The 25,340-nt window shown below is 36.9% G+C and overlaps 1 protein-coding gene and 1 non-coding gene across 5 annotated transcripts in view; one reads left to right on the forward strand and one right to left on the reverse strand.

The window, feature by feature from the left end:
- Window positions 1-25,340, reverse strand: part of Pcca (propionyl-CoA carboxylase subunit alpha) — a 358,388-nt gene that overhangs the window by 305,977 nt on the left and 27,071 nt on the right. For all 4 annotated transcript variants that reach the window (XM_046454817.2, XM_046454816.2, XM_046454818.2 and 1 more), the window contains exons 5-6: window positions 3,402-3,515; window positions 1,589-1,642 (exon numbers count right to left, since the gene is read on the reverse strand). In XM_046454817.2, the coding sequence (XP_046310773.1) occupies window positions 1,589-1,642; window positions 3,402-3,515 (168 nt within the window). The remainder of the gene's footprint in view (window positions 1-1,588; window positions 1,643-3,401; window positions 3,516-25,340) is intronic.
- On the forward strand, window positions 21,865-21,966 carry LOC124099776 (U6 spliceosomal RNA). The gene has a single exon (XR_006854094.1). It is a non-coding gene; the product is annotated as a U6 spliceosomal RNA (small nuclear RNA).

Consider the following 25,340-nt stretch of genomic DNA (forward strand, 5'->3'; position numbering starts at 1 on the left):
TTATATTGACTAAATATATGAATGAAACTAGGAGTTGCTACATTTTTTATTTATTTTATTTATTTTTTTGGTACCAGGGGATGAACTCAGGGGCACTGGACCACTGAGCTACATCCCCAGCCCTATTTTGTATTTTATTTAGAGACAGAGTCTCACTGAGTTGCTTAGTGCCTCGCTTTTGCTGAGGCTGGCTTTGAACTCATGATCCACTTGCCTCAGCCTCCCAAGCTGCTAGGCTAAACTTCATAAGGATCTATAAGATAGGCTAGTCAAGCCAATCTCTGTCACAATTACTCAACTCTGTTGTTATTGGGCAAAAACAGCCACAGACAATGCACATAGTTGTGTTTTAATAAATTTTATTTACAAAGGGCTTAGTTGTGTTTTAATAAATTTTATTTACAAAGGGCAGCTGTATTTGTCCCATGAACTATAGTTTGCTAACACTTCATCTAAACAAATTTAATGTATTATATTATCCATGAACATTTAAACATAAGCATTATATTCAAATCATTTTTATAACACTCAAAATTCCAAAGAAGAGAAAAAGAAAAAGAGATTTACACAAGAAAAACTGGAATATGCTGGATCAAATCTGGTAAATGTAGACCTTTAAATACTTCCATCAAACTTTTCCTCTCCAGGTATATATTTAGGCCTTAGTTTTTAATCCATAAAACTAGTTAAAATAGATAATTCTAAGGTAGGACTCTATGATATTAAGGACTTTCCCAAGGTAAATTTACAGATTTTTACATGGAAATTTCATCTAGAAAATGATTTTAAATAATTTTGAATCTATAGAACAAAATGCAAATTTCCAAAGGGGGAAAAAAAGTCTTACCATATTAGCATGAAGACAATGTAACATCTGGCATAATTTCTCTAATCACCAAAAAATTAACAAACATTAATCAAAATCATATGTTGTGCCTAAAACCTACTGATAAATACTCCTGGAAAGCAAGTTTAATAGCAAATTCAGGTTAATTAATCTAATTAGGATGGTGATATTAGGAGAATATTCAGCTCGTTTAAAAAAAAAAAAAATCCTAAACTAGGAAACAATAAGATTTGATTTTACATATGATTTGCAATAAAAGGGGAAAAATTAGAATCTTACTTCTAATTTAATATTCAATATTTATGGTGTAATATTTAAATCACTAATGTATCACTAAATTGCCTGACACATTTACATTTAAAATCTAAAATTTAAAGACCATTCAATATACAATAAATTAGATATAATATGGTTTTATAGCTTTTCTACTTTTATAATTACTTTTCAAATCAAGACTTGAGGTATGGAATAAAAACTCTTCATTTTTCACAGTTTTTAAAGATTTGAGGTCTGGGGATATATTTCAGTTGGTGGAGTGCTTGCCTTGCATGCAACAAGGCCCTGGTTTTGATCCCCCGCACCCCCCAAAAAAAAAAGAAGAAGAAGAAGAGGAAGAAGAAGAAGAATCGATAGGATGAATTAGAATTCTATAATTTATCACTACCCACATTTACAAAAGCCATGCCACGATATTGCTTTCTGAAATCTAGGTTAACAATTTCTGGTTCATTACAAACTTACCAAACACTTGGCAAATTCTTTGTTTTCTGAAAGGAATCCATAACCTGGATGTACCTTAGAAATGAAAATAAAAAGCTCTTTCAATTTTAGCATATTTCAAAACCTGTATGAGCAGCAGATGTGGTGTATGCATGTGTTTGTTCTTCAACAGTCCTTGACTGAAGTTACTCCTCACACACTGATCAGCTGTAACACACACTTCTGGGAAGAGAATCAAATCCCTGCTTTGTCCCAACCTTAATCACAGCCATATACCTACAATCTTCCTGCCCTTTGTCTACATAACATAAACTCCCTCTATTTTTTGGTCATGTTTAGAGAATTTCACCATGGCTGATACCTCAAAGAAATACATTAGAGGAAACTTCAGCAAGATGGATGAAAAACTCTGAATTCCCCTTCTTTCCAGTAGCAGGAACTGCCATCTTCCAAAACCCAGCTACTAAGCCAACTGACACATTTTATTCCTGATGGCATAAGATACACAGCCACTAGCCAATGAGCCTTTTCCCTCAAATTAAACTAAAATCAAGGCTTTGCTTTAACTTTTACTTTGTACTCTGAATTTTTTTTCCTTCTTTCTTCCTCACCCCAGATTCAGACATTCACATCTACACTATGCTACCCTCCCCCATATGCCACAATCTAAATCCTACTCTAATCAAGTCAGTTTTTATTCTATCACATGGGCCAAACATAAATTTAGCCACTGCAGTACCAGGCAGTGTTGAACAAATTTCTAGTAAAACAATTCTGCTGAAAGGAAAGTCACATTTCTGAAGAAGCCAATATCATAACCTAGAAGTAACTGAACTGAGTTTTATTAACATGACACAGAAGAATTTAGATTATGGAGTTTAAATTTGCTTCATTTCCAAATTTATGAAAAAAGTTTTCCACCAATTTCATTTTATATAAACATTCAACTAAAGGCTGTCTTCTGACAAGCTATAGTTAAAAACATTGAAAGAGTTTTACTTTCTTTAATTGTGCTGATAAACTGTGAAAATCTATAATATGGGTTCATGAATTCAGTTTTTTATTTAAACATGTATCTTACTAAAACATTTCTTTCAAAGAACTGTGAGCACTAATTGAAGCACTCCAGGCTAACTGCCAGTGTTGGCTGCTTCCACTCAATTTTAGAGATAGCTCTGCATAGTTTTTAACATCTTATGTAATTAGTTCTCTGACATTAAAAACAAAACAAAATAACCCACTATTTCTCATGTCAGAAACCATCCACTTCATTGTGGATCCTACTCCATTCAAGGCAAATTGAGGCGCAGAAAATTATAGATTTATTAGTAAGTTATGGGCATTTTATTGACATTAACAAACCAAAATAACTACTAAATATACTTTTTATATTTCTGGAAATTTAACTATGTGTACATAATTCTTAAATGACTAAAATGAAACTCAAACAAGGTCTTTTGGATTCTGTTTATAACAGTTTTCTCCTTTTTTTGGTTTTGGTGGGTTTTTTAATGCTCTTATTACACTGAAAGGGTTAATACTCAAAACTAATTGGGATTTCTTTTTCCTAGCAAATTTGGAAATGAACTGAAACTGCTCCCTGGTGTGAAAGCTGAATCCAGCAGCCACCTGCAGGATCAGCGACCAACACTGCCAGATGCTACAAAGCCTTTGATTTCCAGTAGCGAATTCGGCCACATTTAACTCATGTGACATGAACTAACTGCAACAGCATTTTCAATCATTCTTTCTTATTTTTTTTTTTAATACAAACTCTAGCTTTCTGCTCACTACATATGAAACAGCTGCAGTAGATGGGCTCATTCAGACTCACAGCTTGGGCCCTGGTTTTCTTAATGGCTTCCATGATGGCATCCATGTTGAGGTAGCTTTTACTGGTGGGAGCTGGGCCAACACAGACGGCCTCATCCGCCATTTTCACGTGAACCTGAAGAGACAAATCCCTGCATTAACAGATGCTCCCAGCAAAAAGAATCACAGTCATCCACAAATATACACAAAACCACAAATCTGATCATTTCACCTATCATTTACAGACTTGGATTTCTTTTTGAATGTGCACTAAAAAAACAACAAAGCACCAAAAAGGCTCAGGAACTGCACTGCCCACAATTTCATGTATTAAAAGCCTAATAATCCATTGTCTAACCAAATAATTTTCATAATATCCCCTACCTATTTAAGTAAAATCACAGCAAACAACCGTAGCTTCCTATTCAGTTCATCTATACATAAATCTGATATCAAAAACTACCTTGTTGCATGTAGCCAGGAACCCGATATTTTAATAACAAGCGCTCATGCCCACTTCTAAGCAAGCTCCCCAGGAAGTTGGGATAATTAGAGGGACTGAATGGAGGGATGCAGTGAGTGTCCCTGCACAGCATCAGGTCAGCACCAGGCACAAATTAAAGCCTAAGACTAAAGAGTTCAATATCACAACACATGAACCAGAAAATCTTGAGAACCATTTAAATACTCTCACATTCGATCCTTGTCCATTTTACATTCATCCCTAAAAAACCGATATGTGTATTAAGTTCTAAATCTATTCGGAATCTAGGAATGTATTCTCTATTTTTAAAATTATTCATGCTACAATATTTTAAATATTCATTTAGGTAGGCATTCAATATTGAAAACAGTAAACTGTTTATAATTTCAAAAGGAAACTATTCTTTAAAAATAGTAAAGGGATTAAACTGGCTTTTCTTAATGGTTTTCCAGTTAAGCAACTCAAAATCAGATGATAGTTATTTCACAAGGCAGATAAATAAAGCTGGAGCACAAACATGGACACTGAAACATTTTATGACCCACTCCCCACCCCCCACACTCCATTTCCAATTGTGGCAAATGATTTTGAGTGTTCTGTGTTATAGTCTTCAGTTCTGAAAGAATTTTTAAAAACTACTGTTTTAAATGAAATCTTTTAAAAAGTAGTCTTTTTAGAAAGATTCAGAATTCTTGTTATCAAATCATAAATGTAAAAAAATGTATACTGCAAGGTAAAGATAACCTGCCCAAGGGATTTACAGATTATTATCTTAATATAAAATACACTCTGTAATTCCTTTAATAACATCAGTTGCAAAGAAAGGCAGCCATTGTTTGCAAAGGGCTTTTAAATATTCAAAGAAACCTCCTGGTTCACCTCAGCCTGGTTTCTCCCCAACCTCAAGTGTCTCTTCGACCCTCAGACTAAAATTCCCCACCCAGTTCAGCTCCAGTGACTATCAGTTTTGCTGCTGTCATTACGGGTATGGTGCTTTGTTGATTTCTATTCCTATAAGAAACTGAATTCTTAATGATCCTTTAAAAAGAACACATTAGGGGCCTGGGCTGTGGCTCAGTGGTAGAGCGCTTGCCTAGCATGAGTGAAGCACTTGGTTCGATCCCCAGCATCACATAAAAATAAAACAAAATAAAATAAAGGTCTAAAACACACACACACACACACACACACACACACACAAGCCAGGTAAAGATAAAGTTATTATTTAAAGTTAAATTCACCCTCTTCTATATATTTTATTTCCCTCGGATACTACCTATTTACCCAACATGAACTTAAAGCTCCGGTTCCATCTGGGTCTTGCCCGATACTTCAGATTTGGATGAATCTCCTTTACTTTGAACTCCAACAGTACATAGCACAAATTTTGACATTTAATCATATTCTACTCAGCAACCTCATTTAAACTGATTTATAAACAATGTGTGTTATGATTTGCACACTCTCCCCCACCAGATAAAGTTCTAAAAGACACAGACTATCTTAAATTCTTTTTTAATCTCCTCTAGCATAGTGCTAAAAGCTTATCAACTCATGGATATATATGGATGGCACTTAACTTTCATCATTAAATGGTAAAAGCCATTGATTTGAGGTAAAAATCTAATTACAACTAAATGAAGTCTTTTCAATCTTAGCAACACATGCTGCAACGGACAATTGTACATAAAAAAAGAATTAAAAAGACAGAAATATGTATATGTGTGTTTATACTTACAGAATTTATACCATGATCATGAATCAAAAATGAAAAGGAGTTGAGAATACTAATAGTAATTTGGCTTCAATTCCAATCTTAAACTTTTATAATGATGCTACATATATAATTTTTGGTTCTTTGGGTTTTTTAAACTATCATAATAGATATTTTTCCTATATTATCACAAATTCCTTGTATACACACCAAGAATTACCTCAGAATCTAACACATTCACAGCTAATGCAAATAATAAACATTCAAATAAATTAATACATCAAAAGCAGGTCAAAATAGCACAAGGGCTTCATTAAAAGGGCTAAACACCAACTGTTTCTAAAGAAGAATTGATTCTTTTTTGTTTTTCAGAAACAAATCTTACTTCAAGGGGAAGGGTATATTCACATCTCAACAAAACTATGTTCTAATCCCGGATTGGTTTGGAGCAGATATTCTGGGTAAAACCAACTTGAAAGAAAACACTAGAATCCTCTGCCCCTGTGGTTCTCAGGGAAAATGATGAGTTAACCTGGAAAGAACAGTTTAAAATTTTTTTAAAGGTCAGTTTTGATTTTTTTGAAATTGTTTTACCAAATGCAACTATTTTTTCTTTCTGTTTTTTGCCTATTAATGCAGAACAATCTGTAAGCAAACAGAACTAATACAACTGTGAAGAATAATTTAACATTGCCTGGGCTGATTAGATGTATTCATGTTTCAAAAATTTCAACATCTGGAAACATACAGGTTCTTTTTATATATTTTAATAGTAAAAGAAAACTAAAACAAATATAACAGTTTAAACTGAGGCAAATTAATCAAATAGAATTTGCCGATGTTACAAAAAAGAAAACTCATTTTAAGTACTAATACTAAATCCAGCAGTGGTCAGTTTTCATGAACATTTTCATTCTCAGAAAACTGAGAGTTTCTTAAAGCATATTAGTTTCTCCTCCATGCATGCACAGTTTTAAATTTTCAATGTTTTTTACTCTTTAGAGGAAAATTCCTTGTACCAGCCTATTGTTTTTCAAGCAATGAACTAGCAAGATAAAATGTGTGTTTTTCAACTTATAGAACTGAAAAGTCATTTTCCTACTGACTTTTCAAAAATAAATTTAAATGTGTAGATATAAACAGGTTAAAATTATGCCTGGATTTTAAAACTTTGGGTTAATAGAAAAATTCCTATTAGTCAGTCACTAATACATACTGAAAAAGAGATTCCACTGAGTTCCTATTCTTATGATAAAAATTACATCTTAAGTGTTAAAAAATAGTAGGTCAGATGGTATATTTAGCATAAAGCTCAACTGTCTGAGGGAAAGCTTTTCAATGCCTTCTAAACTAGTACAGGTTGAGGAAGATAAGGAAGATATGTAGCACTGAAGATGTTCCTTCACACTGGGAGATGTTGAAGCCTATGACTCAACAAGATCTGCCGACAACAGGGGTCCACAGGGCACTATTTACCATGACCTCAGTCTTTCCTTGGATTTCCTTCCATGCTAATCAGTGTCAGGAAGGAACACCAGGAGGCTGGCTGTAATACAAACTAGAAGGGTTCCTACCTGAAAACTGCAGTGCCTCACAGGATCCAGCCAGAACTAGAAGCCACCGAATCCTCCAAACATTACTAACATAAGGAAATTACTGATACAGACTGAAAAAATTAAAGAAAGTTAACTGCATCAATCTAAATTTGAAGAAATGAAAAAAATATTTTTGAACAACCAGATAAAAACTTCTATTTCTGAGAGAGAGAGAGATCAAAACTCTTCTTCTTTCTTATAAGTATCTAAGGAGACCTTTACAAGTTTCAAGCATTATGGCACACTTTCCAGAAAGGCAGTTTCATCCCTAGTAAACAAAGAATGATTTTTTTACCCTAGGGCCCTAAGTATTACATTCACTTTGATTTCATTTTGTGTAGCACTAAGACATATTTATTCATGATTGTTTTAGATAGCAGAATTAAAGACTTAATCATTTTTTCTAACTTATATAATTATCAAAGTAGTAAAACTGGAACTTAAAATTTATAGGAAAAAAGGAGAATAAACAGGCTTTTGCCAGTTGCAAAATTCCTGGAACATTTTCTACGATTCCATTTTCATATCACAAAAGAGAAATGATTTTGTATTAATCCTGGGACCAAGCAAAGTTGGTCTGTCCCCCACTACCACTACCATCACCACCACCATCCCGCCAAGCCTTTGTCTTGCAGGGATGCATTCTTGAGGACACAGTGCACAACAGAAGAATGAAAAACAGCAACACTAGAACTATATTCTCACACAGACTCCTTGAAGCATCAAGTGAGAGAGGAAGAATGGAGGTGGAGGATCATGCAGACACCTAGTCCTGGGGAAAACCTTGGTAAAGGCATATGTCTGCAAAACTGGAGGGTGGGGTACAGCAGCAGGGGAAGAAACAGAGATGAGAATGAAAAGGGAAGTCTGGGTGGGGAGTATTGATGTGGTTGGAGGTAAAGGCTGGGAGAGCCAAGTGATGACTGATACATGGTTTGGGTTTATTTGCTTTCTTTTTTATTAGCTTAGCGGGGAAATAAACAAGTAAAGATAAGCCACCACAGTATGACTGTGTGGGACTACTCGATTCCTGGAGGAAGAGAACTGGGTTGTTTGCTGCTTGCTACAAAAGATACTGAGTCCTGAGCGGTAGTTGGGCAGAATCTTCCATGGGTCTTTCACATTTCTGCACATCTTGCAAGCAAACCCCTTTGTTACAAACTGCATTTGCATAGAAATCTTGGAAGAGAGTGTGTGTCTCCCCCTGGGGCAAATGTTCACACTGTGAGAAGAACCTCTCTGAGTTCCTCCCTATAAAGTAACCCACTGCACAGCAGGCATCCTCTTGACACTCTTGCATCATCCTGAAGGACCAAGGCAGCACTGCTCAGACTCTAAGCACCGTGATGGCTGTGAGGAATAAACTGTCCTTTAATTCAAGAGTCTTAAAACTTATACCAGGATCCATGAGTCTGACAGCAACTTATAACATGTTGAGTAAAACTCACTCTTGACAGCTGTGTGTTCCTTAGTTGTGACACAACCCTTGGTATTTGTAGCACTAAAGAGGCCCATGTCACTCTGTGGGGCTGGAAGCAGCAGACTGGTGTTTCCATACTGGTGCATCCATTATGTACTGGGGGCTGTTGCAGTGTTGTTTTTGTTGCTTCTTTGAAATGGGGGTCTCACCCTGTTACCCAGGCTGACCTCTATTATCACTAAGGCTCACATAATTCTTCTGCCTCAGACTGCCCACTAGCTGGGACTACAGGAACATATCACATATGTGGCACATATCATCTTCTACAATGTGGGGTACTTCCCTAACATAAAACTATCCTAGTAATTTTGTTTGTGTTTGATTTATAGGCAGGAGAGCGGAGAAGGAAAAGAGAGAAACCTTTTTTTTGGAACTCTAAAAGGAAAGGGAATTTGAAGGTGAATGGTAACTTCCATGGCAGGTAGACTTATTAAATAGCCATTCCAACAGTCCTTATAGTTTGATTCCCTCTACTATTGAGATAATAAAGCAAAAAAGAACAATTTCCAGACTCCCTTTTAGATAAAGTACATCTATATGAGCTAAGTGCTCCACCATCTGGTAAATCCAAATGATTCTCAGGTAAAGAAGGGACAATAATATAATGTGGCACCCCTGCAGGTGGACTGCCTCCCTAACAATCATGGATATAAAGCCCTCAGTTCATCTGGGCTACTCTGAAGAACTTCTGCGTCCACTCCAGAGCATTACATCGCCAAATGTGTTCAGTAATAGAAGTGGAGTTTGTTCCAGAACAGATCTATTTTTCCTGACTAGGTTACCAAGGTCTTTTTGCCCTGATGGAGATTCTGTAAGCTACTTTACTTCCACTAGAACTAGGGGTGAGCAAACTTTCCCTGTAAAGGACTGTCTAGCAAATATTCTAGTGTTATGATACTTAAGAGTATCAGCAGTGCTGCCCTGGTTCTCCATCAATAGTGATACAGCAACATAAATGTTTATAGCAGCTCAACTCAAAATAGCTAAACTATGGAACCAACCTAGGTGTCCTTCAACAGATGAATGGATAAAGAAAATGTGCTTTATATATACAATGGAATATTATTCAGCCTTAAAGAAGAATGAAATGATGGCATTTGTAGGTAAAATGGATGGAGCTGGGAGAATATCATGCTAAGCAAAATAAACCAATCCCAAAGAACCAAAGGCAGAATGTTTTCTTTGACTATGAGGATGCTAATTCACAAGAGGTGGGGGGCACTAGAGAAGAATAGAGTTACTTTGGATTAAGCAGAGGGGACTGAAGGGAAGGGAGGGGGTCTAGGGGTAGGAAGGAGAGTAAAATGAATTGGACATTATTACCCTATGTGCATGTATGACTACACAACCTACTGATTCTACATCATATACAACCAGAAGAATGAGAAGTTATATCCCATCTATGTGTGATGTGTCAAAGTACATTCTACTGTCGTGTATAACTAATTAGGACAAAGAAAAAGAAAAAGAAAGGGGCTGGGGTTGTGGCTCAGTGGTAGAGTGCTCGCCAAGCATGCACGAGGCACTGGGTTCGATCCTCAGCACCACAGAAATGTAAAAATAAAGATATTGCGTCTTCATTTATTATATTTTATATTTATCTTTATTACATTTGAAATATAAATATTTTAAAAAAAAAAAAAAACGTACTCAACTTTGCCCTTGAAGAGTTTTAAAAACAGTCATAGATAATATGTAACCACTAGTGGGCATGATATGTTTCAGTAAAGCTTTATATTTGGAGTGGGAGGAAGATCACTATACTCTAATTAACTCACCAAAAAAAAAAAAAACAAACAAACAACATCAGCCAAGCACAGTGGCTCAAGCCTATAATCCCAGAGGCTCAGGAGGCTAAGAAAAGAGGATCAAGAGTTCAAAGCCAACTTCAGCAATGGTGAGGCCCTAAGCAACTCAGTGAGCCCTATCTCTAAATAAAATACAACAGATAGGACTGGGTATGCGGCTCAGTGGTTGAGTGTCCCTGAGTTCAATCCCACCTACTCAAAAAAAGAAAACAGTTGGCTTAAGAAGGTCACACAAACATTTGCCCAGCCCAAAATTCCACACCAACTAAGTGAAGTGAACTTCTATGCAGTTAGAACACCCTCTCCACTGCCCTTCAGAAGCAATGAAGCCATTAGCAAGAGAGGTTCAACTTATGGTTTTATAACTCATATTTTGACTATTGGTTACATTATTATTCTAAAGTAACTTGGTCATCAGAGTTGATTTTCTACTTTTTGCCTTTACACTTCTTGATGAGTCTAATCCATTTACATTTCTGCACTGTTTCAGCACCTCACTGAAACCCTCACAGTGCTTTTCCTGGGCACATTCCACAAATTGTTTTACTTCAAAAAAGCAAGGGACATCAAGCCTGCTGCTATGCCAGCAGGGTTCCCTGAGGCTCCTGAGGGCTCAGCATTACTTTCTCCACTGACACCCTCAGTGATGACATGGCCTAGTGTATGCCCAACAACAGGGCCCACAGCCACACCAGCTGCAACAGTTGTCATCTGGAGCCATCAGATCTGCTGCTAGGGTTCAGTAGCAGGTGAGCCAACTGCAGATGGTGAGGCTGCTACTGGTGCTGGCCTGAGTGCAGGGGTGAGGAGTGGGGGGAACAGAGGTACTCTGTATTAGACCAAAGGGAGGGGAGGGGGTGTAGGGTTAGAAAGGATAGTAGAGTGAATCCGATATTATTACCCTATGTGCATATATGAGTACACAACCATTGTGATTCTACATCATGTACAACCAGAAGAATGAGAAGTTATACTCCATTCATGTATGATATGTCCAAGTGCATTCTACTGTCATGTAGAACTAATTTGAACAAATAAAAGAAACACTCCATTTTAATTTTTAAAAAGTGTTTCAGCAAACCATACAAATAGCTAAATATCAGTTCCAATAAAACATGAGTAGCCACCACAGTCATGAAATCTCAAAGCACCCCCAGCAGCTATGATGTGCTATATGCATCAGAGTTATCCAGATTTTCTCAATTTTTATATTTTATTTATCAAAATAATATATGTACACACTAGTTTGATTTTAAAAGAATATATTCAGCAATTCAAGTAACATATAACCATTATTCCCATCCCCTTAAAGGCCTCCCAGTCCCACTTTCTATTACTCAACTGTTATCAGTTTTGCTGTATCCTTCTAGACTTACCTAAGAATTTTAATTCATATATAGAGACATAACAGGGAATCATTTTATTTTGCATTTTAGATTTTCTTGGGCATAAAACTTCTCATACCACATATTATTTTGGAAGTCGTTCTATCACAACAGTTTTGTTCTACCTCACAATTTTTAACTAATACCAATTTCCCCAGTAATATGGCTGAACCATAACTTATTTAACCATTCTACTAGTATTAGGCATGGTTTCTAATTTGCAGCTACTATAAGCTGTAATAAGAATCCCTAAACATGCCAATCTCTATATATCTTTCTATACGAAAAATATGTGAGGGGCTGGGGTTGTGGCTCAGTGGTAGAGCACTTGCCTAGCATGTGTGAGGCACTGTGTTCGATTCTCAGCACCGCATACAAATAAACAATAAAGGTCCACTGACAACCAAAAAAGAATATTTAAAAAATTATTTAAAAAAAAAAGAAAAATATGTGAAAATATAAATACTGCAAATGACATGCTTCAGATCTTCTATCAACTTACACCCTATTAGAGATGAATTTCCCACATCACACCATCAGTGAACATAGTAGGTCTAATTTTATTAATATTGCCGCAGTCTGGCTGGACACAATTCAGGAGCCACTTGTCAAAAGAAACGAACTTTATTTTTAGAACACACACACCACACCACACAGCTCCTCAGGAAAAACCCTCAGAGCCCAACTGCCACCACCGGCTTCCCACAAGCCTCTCAACCTCCCCCACTCCTCCTGCTCTTGAGGCAGATTGGCTGGGTCGGGGGCAGAGCCAAAAAAAGTCCCCCAATGAGCAGCTCTGTGGTCTGAAAGGGCGGGGAAACAGCCCAATGAGCATCACCACAGAGGAGCCAATCAGTTGGCAGCTAGAAGTTTGCTGGGGCCGCTGTGAGCCAATCATCAGCTGGCAGCTGGAAGTTTGCTGGCAGCTGGAAGTTTGCTGGGGCCCCTTCGGCTGTGGCTCTCAACAAATCTAATGGGGAAAATGATTTTTTTTTTAATTTTTATTGTTGGTTGTTCAAAACATTACATAGTTCTTGATATATCATATTTCACACTTTGATTCAAGTGGGTTATGAACTCCCAATTTTACCCCGTATACAGATTGCAGAGTCACATCAGTTACACATCCATTGATTTACATATTGCCATACTAGGGTCTGTTGTATTCTGCTGCCTTTCCTATCCTCTACTATCCCCGCTCCCCTCCCCTAGGGAAAATGATTTTTTAATTTGCTTTAGCTATTTATATGTCTTCTTTTGACTATTTCTTTAATTTTTTAAGTTATTGATGAACCTTTATTTATTCATTTATTTGTTTATATGTGGTGCTTAGGATCAAACCCAGTGCCTCACACATGCTAACTAAACACTCTACCACTGAGCCACAACCCCAGCCCTTCTTTTGACTATTATTAGATTTAATACAAGTGAAGTAAAGGCATCTTTTGTTTTTTTATTACAAGTAATACCTAAACATTGTTTGGTTTTGTTTTGTTAATAAAGAAAACAATTCCAGGACTGACTATAAAGCTGCAATAATCAAGACAATGTAGCATTGTCAAAAAGATAGACATATATATAGATCAAAGAGGGAAAAGTCCCAAAATAGATCCATATAAATACCATACCATTTAACTTTTTACACAGTTCAAAAGCAATACAATAGAAAAATATCATTTTCAATAAATGGTGATCATTTTCAACATATGGCATAGAAACAATCCAACATCTACATACACACACAAACTCAACTAAAACTTAAGGGGCTGGGGTTGTGGCTCAGAGAAAGAACGCTTGCCTAGCATGTGTGAGGCACTGGGTTCGATCCTCAGCACCACATAAAAATAAAATAAAGGTATTGTGTCCACCTACAACTAAATATAAATGTTTTTTTAAAAAAAACACTTAAACTTTATATAAAAAAAAAACTTGAAAAGGATCACATACCTAAATATAAAATTTTGATGCTCTTAGAAAAAAATCTTCATGGCCTGGAACAAGGCCAAGAGTTCTAAGACATGCTACTAAAAGTACACTTAACAGAGGAGAAAAGTAAAAATTGTGAAAACTGACTTTATCAAAATTAAAGACTTTTAGCTGAGAGTGAGAGCACACACATATAGTCCCAGCTACCCAGGATGGTAAGGTGAGAGTATCACCTGGTTCCAGAGTTTGAAACCAACCCAGGTAACAAAGTAATATCCATCTCAAAAAAAAAAAAAAGGAAAGACTTTTGATCTGCAGCAGCAGACACTGTCAAGGGAACAAAAGAACATGCGACTGCTAGGAATAAACTATTTGCAAATCATCTATCAACAAAGAACTTGTATCCAGAATATATAAAGAACTCTCTAAACTCAATAACAGGGGGAAAAAAAATCTAATGGGCAAAACTTGAACAGTGACTTTACTAAAAATGAAGGCAAATAAACACATGAGATGTTCTATACCATTAGCCACTAGGGAAATGCAAATCAGGAGGATTATGAGTTCAAAGGCAGTCTCAGCAATGGCTAGGTGCTTAGCAACTCAGTGAGATCCTGTCTCTAAATAAATAAAATACAAAATAGGGCTGGGGATGTGGCTCAGTGGTTGAGTGCCCCTGAGTTCAATCCCAGTACAAAAAAAACCCACAATGAAATACCAATTTTGACCTACAAAAATGGTCAAAATTTAGAATACTGACAATACTATGTGCTGGAGAGAATGCAATACACAACTCATGCATTCTGGTAGAAATGCAGTTACTCTGCAAAAGTCTGGCAGTTTCTTATTCAGTTAAACATATACTTACCATATGACCAGCAACCCCACCTCATTTATCCTAAAGAAACATATTCACATAAAAATCTGTAAACAAATGTTTAAAATAGCTCTATTCATAATTGTCAAAAGCTGGAAACAACCCAAATGTTTTTCACTGGATAAATGAAAAAAACAACAACAACAACAATATACACACACATACACACACACACACACACACACACACACCACACGATGCAATACTACTCAGTAATAAAAAGGAACAAACTAATGGCACACAACAGTTTGGATTAATTAAAAAGCTTCCGCCGAATGAAAGTAACCAACTCAAAGAGTCACACACTATATAGGAATGACAACAGTGCACTTGTAGTTGCCAGAGGGAGGGTGCAGAAGATGTGACTGTAAAGGGATGCACGAGGGGCTTTGCAGGGTGAAGGAACTGCTCTTTATCCCCAGTGTGCTATTGGCTAGTTCAAACCCCAGCCCTGAAAAGAAAAAAAAATCACAGAAGTACACAAAAGAAAAAAGTCGATTATATTTAGATATAGATGAATACTAAAAACAATACCATGGGTCTCTTATTTAAAGGTACATTGAGGGGCTGGGGATGTGGCTCAAGCGGTAGCGCGCTCGGCTGGCATGCGTGCGGCCCGGGTTCGATCCTCAGCACCACATACCAACAAATATGTTGTGTCCGCCGAAAACTTAAAAATAGATATTAAAGAATTCTCTCTCTCACACTCTCTCTTAAAAAAATAAAATAAAATAAAGGTACATTGATCTACCTGATTTTCTCAAAATTACCAAGCTCCATTCACCTCTGCCCTTTTCTCCTCCCAGCCCCAGCCCTAATTCCTGTCTTCCCCCCCCCCAGTTGTGGATAGACACAGTACCTTTATTTTATTTATGTTTATGTGGTGCTAAGGATCAAACCCAGTGCCTGACACATGCTAAGCAAGTGTTCTACCACTGAGCTACAGCCCAGCTCTTCTTTAGGACTCTAAATGTTACTTCCTCAGGAAAGCTGCCCCTACAAACACACACACACACACACACACACACACACACACACACACACCCTGCCATGGGCTCAGATCCTCTTGTCCCATATTTACAAAACACCCTACAATTTCCATTAACTATATATCACAACCATATGTCATTTAAAAAGCCTGCTCCTCCTCCTGAATTGGAAGCCACATGAGGGCATGTCTGCCTAGTTCAGAAAAAACGGCACACCTGCACATGACAGGCACTCAACTGATATTTGTTAAAGACTGAATATCCGTCACTCCCTAGAACCTACACAATGCAAGTTAATAAAATACCATAAGGACAGACAAATCTTTACAAATGCTTTAAAACACTAAAAAACAATAAAGCATATTATTTTAAAATTGGTATGTTGAACCATCACCACCATCCACCTCCCTAAATTTTTTCATCTTGCAAAACACTGTGAATATACTTAATGTCAAAGAATACTACATTCAAGAATGGTTAAAAATGGTAAACCTTAGCTGGGGTTGTGGCTCAGTGGTAAAGCACTTGCTTAGCATGTATGAGGCAATGGGTTCAATTCTCAGCACCACATATAAATGAAAAAATAAAAAATAAAGGTCCAGTGTCAACTAAAAAAAAAATTTTTTTTAAATGAAAACTTTAGGTTATACGTGTTTCTACCACAGTTGAAAATGAATTAATTTTTAAATGTAAAAAACTAACACATGGAAACATTTTTTATTGAAAGGAAAAATCACAGATACTCCACTTACAATGGGGCTATGTCCCAATAAACTCACCATAAATTCAAAATATTAAGTTGAAAATGCACTGAATACATTTGTGCTAGTGGATTTTCCACTGGTGTAACAAGTACCTAAAATAGTCACTTTATAAGAAGAAAAGGTTTGTTTGGCCTCACAGTTTTGGAGGTTTCAGTCTATGACCAGATTGGCTCCATGGCTTTGAGCCCATGGTGGCACAGTAACTCATGTCAGAGAGCATGTAGTGCAGCAAACTGTTCAATTCATGGCCAGGATTAAAGAGAAAAAAGAAGAAAAGGGGCTAGGGTCACTCTTTCCTTTGAGAGCATATTCCCAATGACAAGAACACATCACATGACAACCCCCCCTCTTCAAGTGTCCACCACCTCCCAATAGTCCCAAGCTGAGGACTAAGTTTTTCACACATGGGCCTTTGGGGCACATTTAAGATCTAAACTCTAGCAATACCTAACCTACAGACCACCCTAGCTTATCAACAAGGTATACACAGAGTGTCGTCTGTTTCCAGACCCTCAAGTGGCTGTCTGGGAGCTTTGCTCCTGCCACTGACTGACACCTCAAGAGACCAAGTTGCACTTTGCTAGCCTGGGAAACAACCCAAAATTCCAAGTACAGTTCTACTGAACATGTATCATTTTCACTGCACTATAAAGTCAAAATTTACAAATTGAAACATCTGTATATAAAACCTTCACAAATAGCTTTGTGTACTGAACTTTGAAACTGAACTCCCATATTGCATCTGAGAGCATCCCAGCTGAGCTGTAATGGAGCAACCTCAGGATCTATAACACTTAATTAGAATAGTTCACTGAAGATACTTTACAAGATTTAATTATATAGGGCCCTTTACTAAAATGTGTAATATCCATTTGGGAAGCACAGTGTAGATTTGGGGATTAATTTATGATTGATTCACAGGAAGACTTGGAAACAACTAAACACTCAGATGTTTACAAAACAAGACTTCTTCGAATACTATTCATAAGCAGTTTTACCTGAACTTAACGCTTTCCCATGCACACAGACAAGTTCCTGCCCTCAGAAAGCATGCAAACTTTCCACTGGATACACCACACCTATACCCAGTGCATTATTGAATAAATAAATGACTGGAGATGTCCACAGTGGATTGTCATCTGATTTATTCACCTGAGTTAGAGGCTCTCTTGTTCTAACTCCAGGCTCGAATTCACATGCACAAATCAGACACAAGTCTGCCTTGGTCATCCTCAGACAGCCTTTAATCTCCCTAAAGATGCCTAATGAAATTCTCCCTTTTTGGCTACTCCAACCTGGTGGCTGCCACTTTGGCCACTTCCAGTAGCAAGAACACACAGCCAAGGGACCTACCCCAGATTAGGCAAATGACTGCTATGGCCAGAAACCCAGAACTGGCAAGACAATGCCCAGACACACTAGCATGCTGTAGCTAATTGCATAACCAACGAGTCAGACATCAAATGCAGAACTTAGATACTAGTGCTTGAAATTGAGCAAAAACACAATTTTGAGACTGGCATTTTTCTGTGGTCTTTGTAAATGTAAGTCAAATTTAGCACAAAAAAGGCTGGCGTGGCACAGGGGCTGGGGTTATGGCTCAGCGGTAGAGCACTCACCTAGCACAGGCGAGGTCCTGGGTTTGATCCTCAGCACCACATATTAATTAATTAATTAATTAAACATATTGTGTCCAACTACAACTAAAAAATAAATATTTTTTGAAAAAAGGCTGGCACAGTGAGTTCATGCTTCAAAACTTCCTTCTGCTAAAAATGTCCAGCAATCACAATTAAATCTACATAAGAAAACCATGAGAAAAAGAAACCAGAAATAGGTAGTAAACATTTCATGAACTCAAAACAGAAGAAAAATGCCTAACAAGGAACAAGGCAAACTATACTGGTTCTTTCAGAAGCAGGAAGTGCCAGATGCAAAAATCAGACCATTAAGAATGTTGTACAGAAGCTGGAAGACAGCCAGAGTCACCAGCTAAAATCAGGCTAAGGAGGAGCTTCCCTAGTCCTAAAGAGAAAGCCACTAAATACCATCTGAGCTGCTACAGCTTCAGGGTGGAAATCTGAACCTGCTTCTGTGACTGACCTGCCATGTGCCCACATCATGGTTATAAGGCCTAGATGGACTAGGCATCCTAAACTTAAACGCCTGTGAGGCAACCACAAAGCTGCTGGTCAGGGAGAAATGGTGGGTTTTTGTTTTGTTTTGGTTGGGGATGGTAGGGGTGAGAGAAAAACCAGGAAAGACAGAGGAAGGGGAAAGACAGGAAGCAAGGGGTGAGGGAAGGATGAAGGAGAGGGAGGAACAGGTAGAGGAATGAACATTTCAAACTTTCATCTAAAAAGAGACTACACACCAAAATTCCAAAACACATTAAGAAATCTAATGCTAAGAAAGCCACCAAAAATTTCACTGGTGAAAAAATAGTTCACGCCAGACAAAACATTACAGATGAAATTATCAGTCTGACAAGGAATTCACAATAAATTAGGTTTTCTTCAAGAACAAAAGTGTATATTGAGATTTTTCTAGGTCTATGGATATATGGTTAAAACGTTGATAGAATTTCTGAAATCTAACCAGTGCTTCTATGATCATTTCCTACTGATGCTACAACAAATTATCACACAGTTGGTGACTTGAAATAACACAAACTTATTATTTTATAATTCTAGACAGAAGTCAGAGAAGAGTCTTATGGCACTAACATCAAGATGTCAGCAGGCTGGTTCCTTCTGGAGGCTGTAAGGGGAGAATCCATCTTCCCCTCTCTTTCAGCTGCCTCCTCACATCCCTCCAACTTCTTGCTGTCTTCATCCTTCCTACTCTACCCTAATCTACCTCCTTCTAATAAGGACCCTGTGATTACATCGGGCTGTCAGAAAATTCAAAATAATTTCTCCATATAAAGATCCCTAACTCGACCACTCCTGCAAAGTCGCTTCGGGGGTAATAGGTAATATTCACAGGCCTCAGAGATGAGGAATTAGACATTTCCAGGAGGCCCTTATTCAGCTGCCATACCTTCCATCCTTGAAGAAATTTTATTAGGATCAAATAGAAAAGATTCACTAGTAAAATAGGCTAAAAAAAGACCTCATTAAGGAAGGAACAAGACTAGATTACAAATTATTTTGAATAAGGATTTATTCATGGATTAGAATTTGAAAAGTCAAAGATAAAGTAGTGGTGAAGACAAATTCCTTTATTTTTTGCTTCTGCAAGAGGACTTAGCTACATGAAACCTACATGAAAGGTTAAGTTTGGGTCATGTTAAGTTTGAGGTAGTTTTGATGTATCCAAGTAGAGATGTTGGCAGGGTGTGGACAGAATTAGGAGTGTATATCATGCTAAGTGAAATAAGCCAGTCCCAGAAACCCAAAAAACCAAAAGCCAAATGTTCTCTCTGATATGACAATGCTAAAATGTAAGAGAGGGGAAGGGGAGAATAGAAGTTTATTGGATTAGACAAAGGGGAATGAAGGGAAGGGAGGAAGGATGGGATTAGGAAAGACAATAGAACTAATTGGATATGACTTTCCTATGTTCATATGTGAACAACCAGTAAAACTCCACATCATGCACAAATGCAAGAAGGGGACCCTAATTAGAATAAGTTATACTCCATGTATGCATAATATGTCAAAATACACTTTACTGTCATGTATACTTAAAAAGAACTTATTATAAAAATATTTTTAAAAAGCAAGAAAGAAAATTAGGAGTCTACAGCTGATCAAAACCACAGAAAAATGGGAAGAATAAAATGTTTCCAGAACAAGGGAAAGAGAGAGTATGCCAGCCTCCCAATGATGCCAGAATCATTTCTACACAGACAACATAGAGAATCACAGAAGCAGAAAGGTAACCAGGAGATTAAGATGTCACTAAAGTCAAGACAAGAGAATATTGGCAGAAGGGTAACTGACAGTGTCAGACACTGTTGAGAAGTCACATAGGAGAAGACTGAAAAAACCCATTGGATTTAGCCTGAGACAGTTACTGGTAATCTTAATAAAACTCCTTTAGTAGAGTGGTGGCTCAGGACCTCTGTGCATGCTATTCTGCCTGTCTAGCTGAGGCTGGACCGACCCCCACCCATTGGTCTCAGGTCATATTTTATCCCTCAGAGAGGATTTACTTGACCACTTTATTAATAAGGAGGCCCCCATGATTCTCCATCAACAACTTGTTTCCCTCATAACACCACAATCTATAACTTTCACATCTTTTCCTATTCTATATCTGTCTCTACCACTGGATGCTGAGTGCCATAAGAGCAGAAATCATATTCTCTACCTCCAGTGCCTAACCTAATACCCAGCCACTAATAAAATCCAGTTTCAAACACCCTTTTAAGGAGAATGGGCATTTTTCCTTATACTTAGTAGAGAAAACAATGTGCTACAACAGAAGGAATACAACTCTAGCTACATGAAGTAGCTCCACCATTTACTAGATAAAAGATTATTGGCACTGTTTTTTATATCTGGAAGCTCCAATTTTCTCAATTTAAAATAGTGACAATACTAATCCCCTTATATAATTATGTGTTTCTACTATGCCACAGATACTCAATAAGGGATAAATATGGTACTATTTAGAATGATCATGACTTCTTCTGCCGCAGTCTGGCTGGGCACACAATCACGAGCCACCACACAGCTTGTAGATTCAAACAGCAACTCTTTATTCCCGAACTCACACCAGCCGTCTACAATCACGTTCTGGGGAAATCCACGTTCTCTGCCCAAAATCCACATCCACTGGGCTTCTATCTCCCAAAAAATACTGTCTGAATCCCGTGAGAAGGGGAACTCAGGCAGCAGGATACGCCCTATTCCTAGCAGGAATAATCTTAAACCTGGAACGCCCTAAACTGGAACGCCCTAAACCCAATTATCCTAAACCGGGAAAACCCTAATCCGCCCTGGTCCTTGAGCAAGGTCACCTACATTCAATGTCACTGCAACATGGGGTACGCTGGCAAGGAAATTGTCATACCTACTTGGCTAATGGCTCCCAGCATTCTTCCATTAAGAGGTCTTAAAGAGGCTGTAATATATACAAGTTGATTTATGGCCTTGTAAACACTGAAACAATGGAATAAAGTCAAGCTGTATTTTCAAATAGTCATTAAATATATGCTTTTTCAGTAAGATAGTATCTCCAATCATTCTTTAGATTTTTACAGAAGAATATATGTATAATTGGGTACTTTTCCATACCACCAGGTACTAAAAACACTAAAATACATAAGTTCCATTTAAAACTTTCATTTAAATTCACCAGAATTTTTTAAATAAACAAAACCAAAAAGATGTATTCATAAAGTTTCAGTTTTAGTCTTAAAATTTTAGTATATGTACTAAAACTGGAACCATACAGGGGTGGAGTGCAGCTCAGTGGTACAGTGCTTGTCTAGCTTGCACAAGGCCCTGGATTTGATCACCAGCAGCACAGAAAAATTAGGTTGGAATAATACAGAGACCAGCATGGCCCCTGTGCAAGGACAACACGCAAATCTGTAAAGCTTTCCATACTTTGAAATGATAAACGTTTGAGGAAATACATATTTTTAACCTAATTCAAACTGTAAGCAATGTATAGATCTATGGAGATATTACACGGTACCCCATTAATATGTACAGTTTTTTTAAGTCAAATTTTTTCTAAACTGAATTTTAGTGTAAGAAAAAGGATAAAGTTCTTATTATTAACAAAAAACGTGGAAGGCCTTGGGACACATCTTTTCATTTTATAAAGCAAATTTTTCACAAGTCACTCTCAGCATATTAAAAAGTTGGGTATGAGGGTCTATGTAGCTCATTGGTGGAGTGCTAGCCTAGCACGCAAGAGGCCCTGATTCAACTCCCAGCACCAAAACAAGAAGTTGGAATGTTTTTATTAAAGCTAAAGTACATGAACATATATACGAATAAAATAACTCATACATGAAGATACTGATATAAATCCCTTTTTCCTGTCCAAATGTAATTTTTGCTTGACTGCTAAATAAAGTCATGGTCCTTTCCTGACTGGAATGACTGGTTTACCTTTCACTCCAGGGGGCTTAAACTATCAGTCTTTTAAGAAGCTTTGCTGGGTTTTGACGATTTAACCTGCTGGGCTCACAGCTCCCAAGGGACGCTCTTGGTTGCAAGTTTTACTTCTGATGTTGCTGACCACTAATACTGACTCCACAGATAATGGATTTCAATAACAACCACCCACAGGTTAACACTTTGAGCATTATCCATAATATTGCTTTAATTAAGTTATTACATGAAGGTCAGTTTGGTAGAAAGTTTTATTAAATTTGGCAGCGCCTACAGTAATAAAAAAAATTGTTCATCTGTATAGCAACTCTATAAATTTGTCTACAGATATAATCTAGTTTGCTCATGAATTTATGCTGCATTTCAATTTATTTTCTAAAAGGAATTCAATTTATTAGTTCCATTTCCCCAAAATATGTACGTTTCTAGCATTTCTAACTGATAGTTTCATGACAGATGGCTCTAACCATGCTGGGCACAGAATGGGTCTACCTGGCACAAAGAGACCACCCACTACAGCAAAGGAGATTTCCACCCCCCACTCCTGATTTTGGAGCATTTTGATGTTGGAAACATTGAAGCTTTGATTTTTCCATAGCTTCATGTGTTAAACATTAATTTCTCTCTGAAATACTAGAATTATTTTCAACTTGAAAAATAAAGGTACATAGATTTTATTTCTGAATCCAAATCCTTTATGCAGTAAGAAATAAGCAAAGAGTATTTACAATGAATGCAAAAAAGGACAAAGCCAACAAATTTTTAAATGAGTCCAAAATTAGAGGTTGACTCTAAAGTGATAAAAAAGATACTACACTTTAAAACACAAACCACAACAGACACAATTTTCTACTTTTGTATGTATAAGGCAATTTAAGATTGCTTTATTGAAAAGCAAAGAATGATGGCTGAATTCAGCTCACATACACATTGAACTCAACAATAATTGTATTTTTTAAATACACAACCTGACAAGCACTATGGTAGATAATAATGAATCAGCATGGGAGCCATTTAATATACTTCTTGATTAACTCATTGCCTGTCCAGTTTGCACGCAGACATGCTTACATGTCATAATCGTCATAATTCCCATCATCCCCACCGCTAACACTCCAGCGCCTTGATTAGTGCACAACTCCCAGACGAGCCATTGCTAATGCTAAATAATTCTCTTCAGCCTCCTGCTACTATTCTGCAGGATCTCCAATTAAATATAATGTCCCTGATGAGCCATATTAATGTGAACAAATTCCTACCAGGAATCTTATCCTATTCCATTTTACCCAAAATGCAGAGAAAGTAATTTAGCCAAGCTAAAGATAATCAAAACATTTAAAATTGATAGGGCACAGTGTTTCTGCAAAATAAGTTTTTCCAAAAACAATACTTGCAAAAAAGAAAAGAAAATGTCTAAACATCTTAAATGCTTTCCTCTCCTGATTACACTTAGTGCTTCTCTGAGAAGTCCAGTGTTTCAAATTTGCATAGATACACTGTGTTCTTAATCTAAAAAGGTTATTGAAGGCCAAGTCTTATGAGAACAGCGAGCAATAGTTAAGTTTTAAAGCAAGAACGCCATTTTATAACCGTTTGATTACCTAATTATCAGAACTCTAAGATCCGAAACCACATCAATGAAACCAATTCCTTCCTTCCTGTTAAATGCTATACTATAGTCACCATGCAGAGGTTTTGCCACGGGACTTCATGTTACTGATAAGAAAATCTAATATTGAAGGATGACAATTTATAAATATTTTGCAATAATTAAGAGCCTATAAATTTTGTATTGCAAACTAAACATCTGGAAATATTTCTGACCTAATTAAGACTAACTAGGAAGTATGGATCATGATGGCCACCTTAACATCTCCTTTAACTAGTACAAGCAATTTAAGAATATCACTAAATACACCACACACACACACACACACACACACACACAAAAGGTCACTAGATATTTTCAGTTAACAACCCCCAAAAGTTTTACAAGCTTGACCCTAGTCATTTACTCATAACTGAGGATCAGTGACAGCATCAGCTACAAATAATGTCCACTAACAAATTTGTGAAATTTTAAAAGGTTGAAAAATGTCCTGAAACCAAAGAAAAAATAAATAAATGTTTGAGGTTTTTACATTTAAATTGATTTAATCTCTGTGTGCATCTATAATAAATGCAAAGATATGCTAATAAAGACAGATAGATAGATATGTATATATAAAGATATATATATATCAAAAGATATAAAATAAAGATATCCCAACAATCCCATAAAATTTTGATAAGTTTTCCCCTAAGGTCTCTTATACCTTAGCCTACATTAATGTATTCCATTTCCATTTACCTGATCATTACCCTCCAGTTTGTTCAGCTGGAACCAACATACACTAATTACTTAGACATCACGAAGTCCTATTTGTTCTCAGTCCCTCCCCAGACAGCAGGGAAATATTATCAAGGGTAGGCATGAAAAGTGATGATTGCCCTCACCTTACTGTCAATCATCCCAGAGTGCTCACAGGAAACCCCACTCAATCTCATTATGGAATCCTAAGGCTGAGACTCCAGAACACACCAGGAATCACACTTTAAACAGCAGGCTGCCCGCATAAGAAGTGAATCACAGTGAATACTTCTCTGATTTTAGGTTCTTGTTTCAACATGGTAAATATCAGATATTTCACATTTAAATTCAACTTGATTATACACAAAGTGACCAAATATTGATAAGTTCAATTTAGGAGTACAGACAGAAAACATGGTCAAAGGTTAAAGTACAGAATCATTTTTCTCATTTGAAATACTCTGGACACTTTTCACTTAACCTAATGAAATGTCATTTTAAATTTAAAAAAA

Source organism: Marmota monax, unplaced genomic scaffold (assembly GCF_021218885.2).
Source record: "Marmota monax isolate L192 unplaced genomic scaffold, Marmota_monax_Labrador192_F-V1.1 WCK01_AAM20220418_F8-fsc00026, whole genome shotgun sequence".
Lineage (NCBI taxonomy): Eukaryota > Metazoa > Chordata > Mammalia > Rodentia > Sciuridae > Marmota > Marmota monax.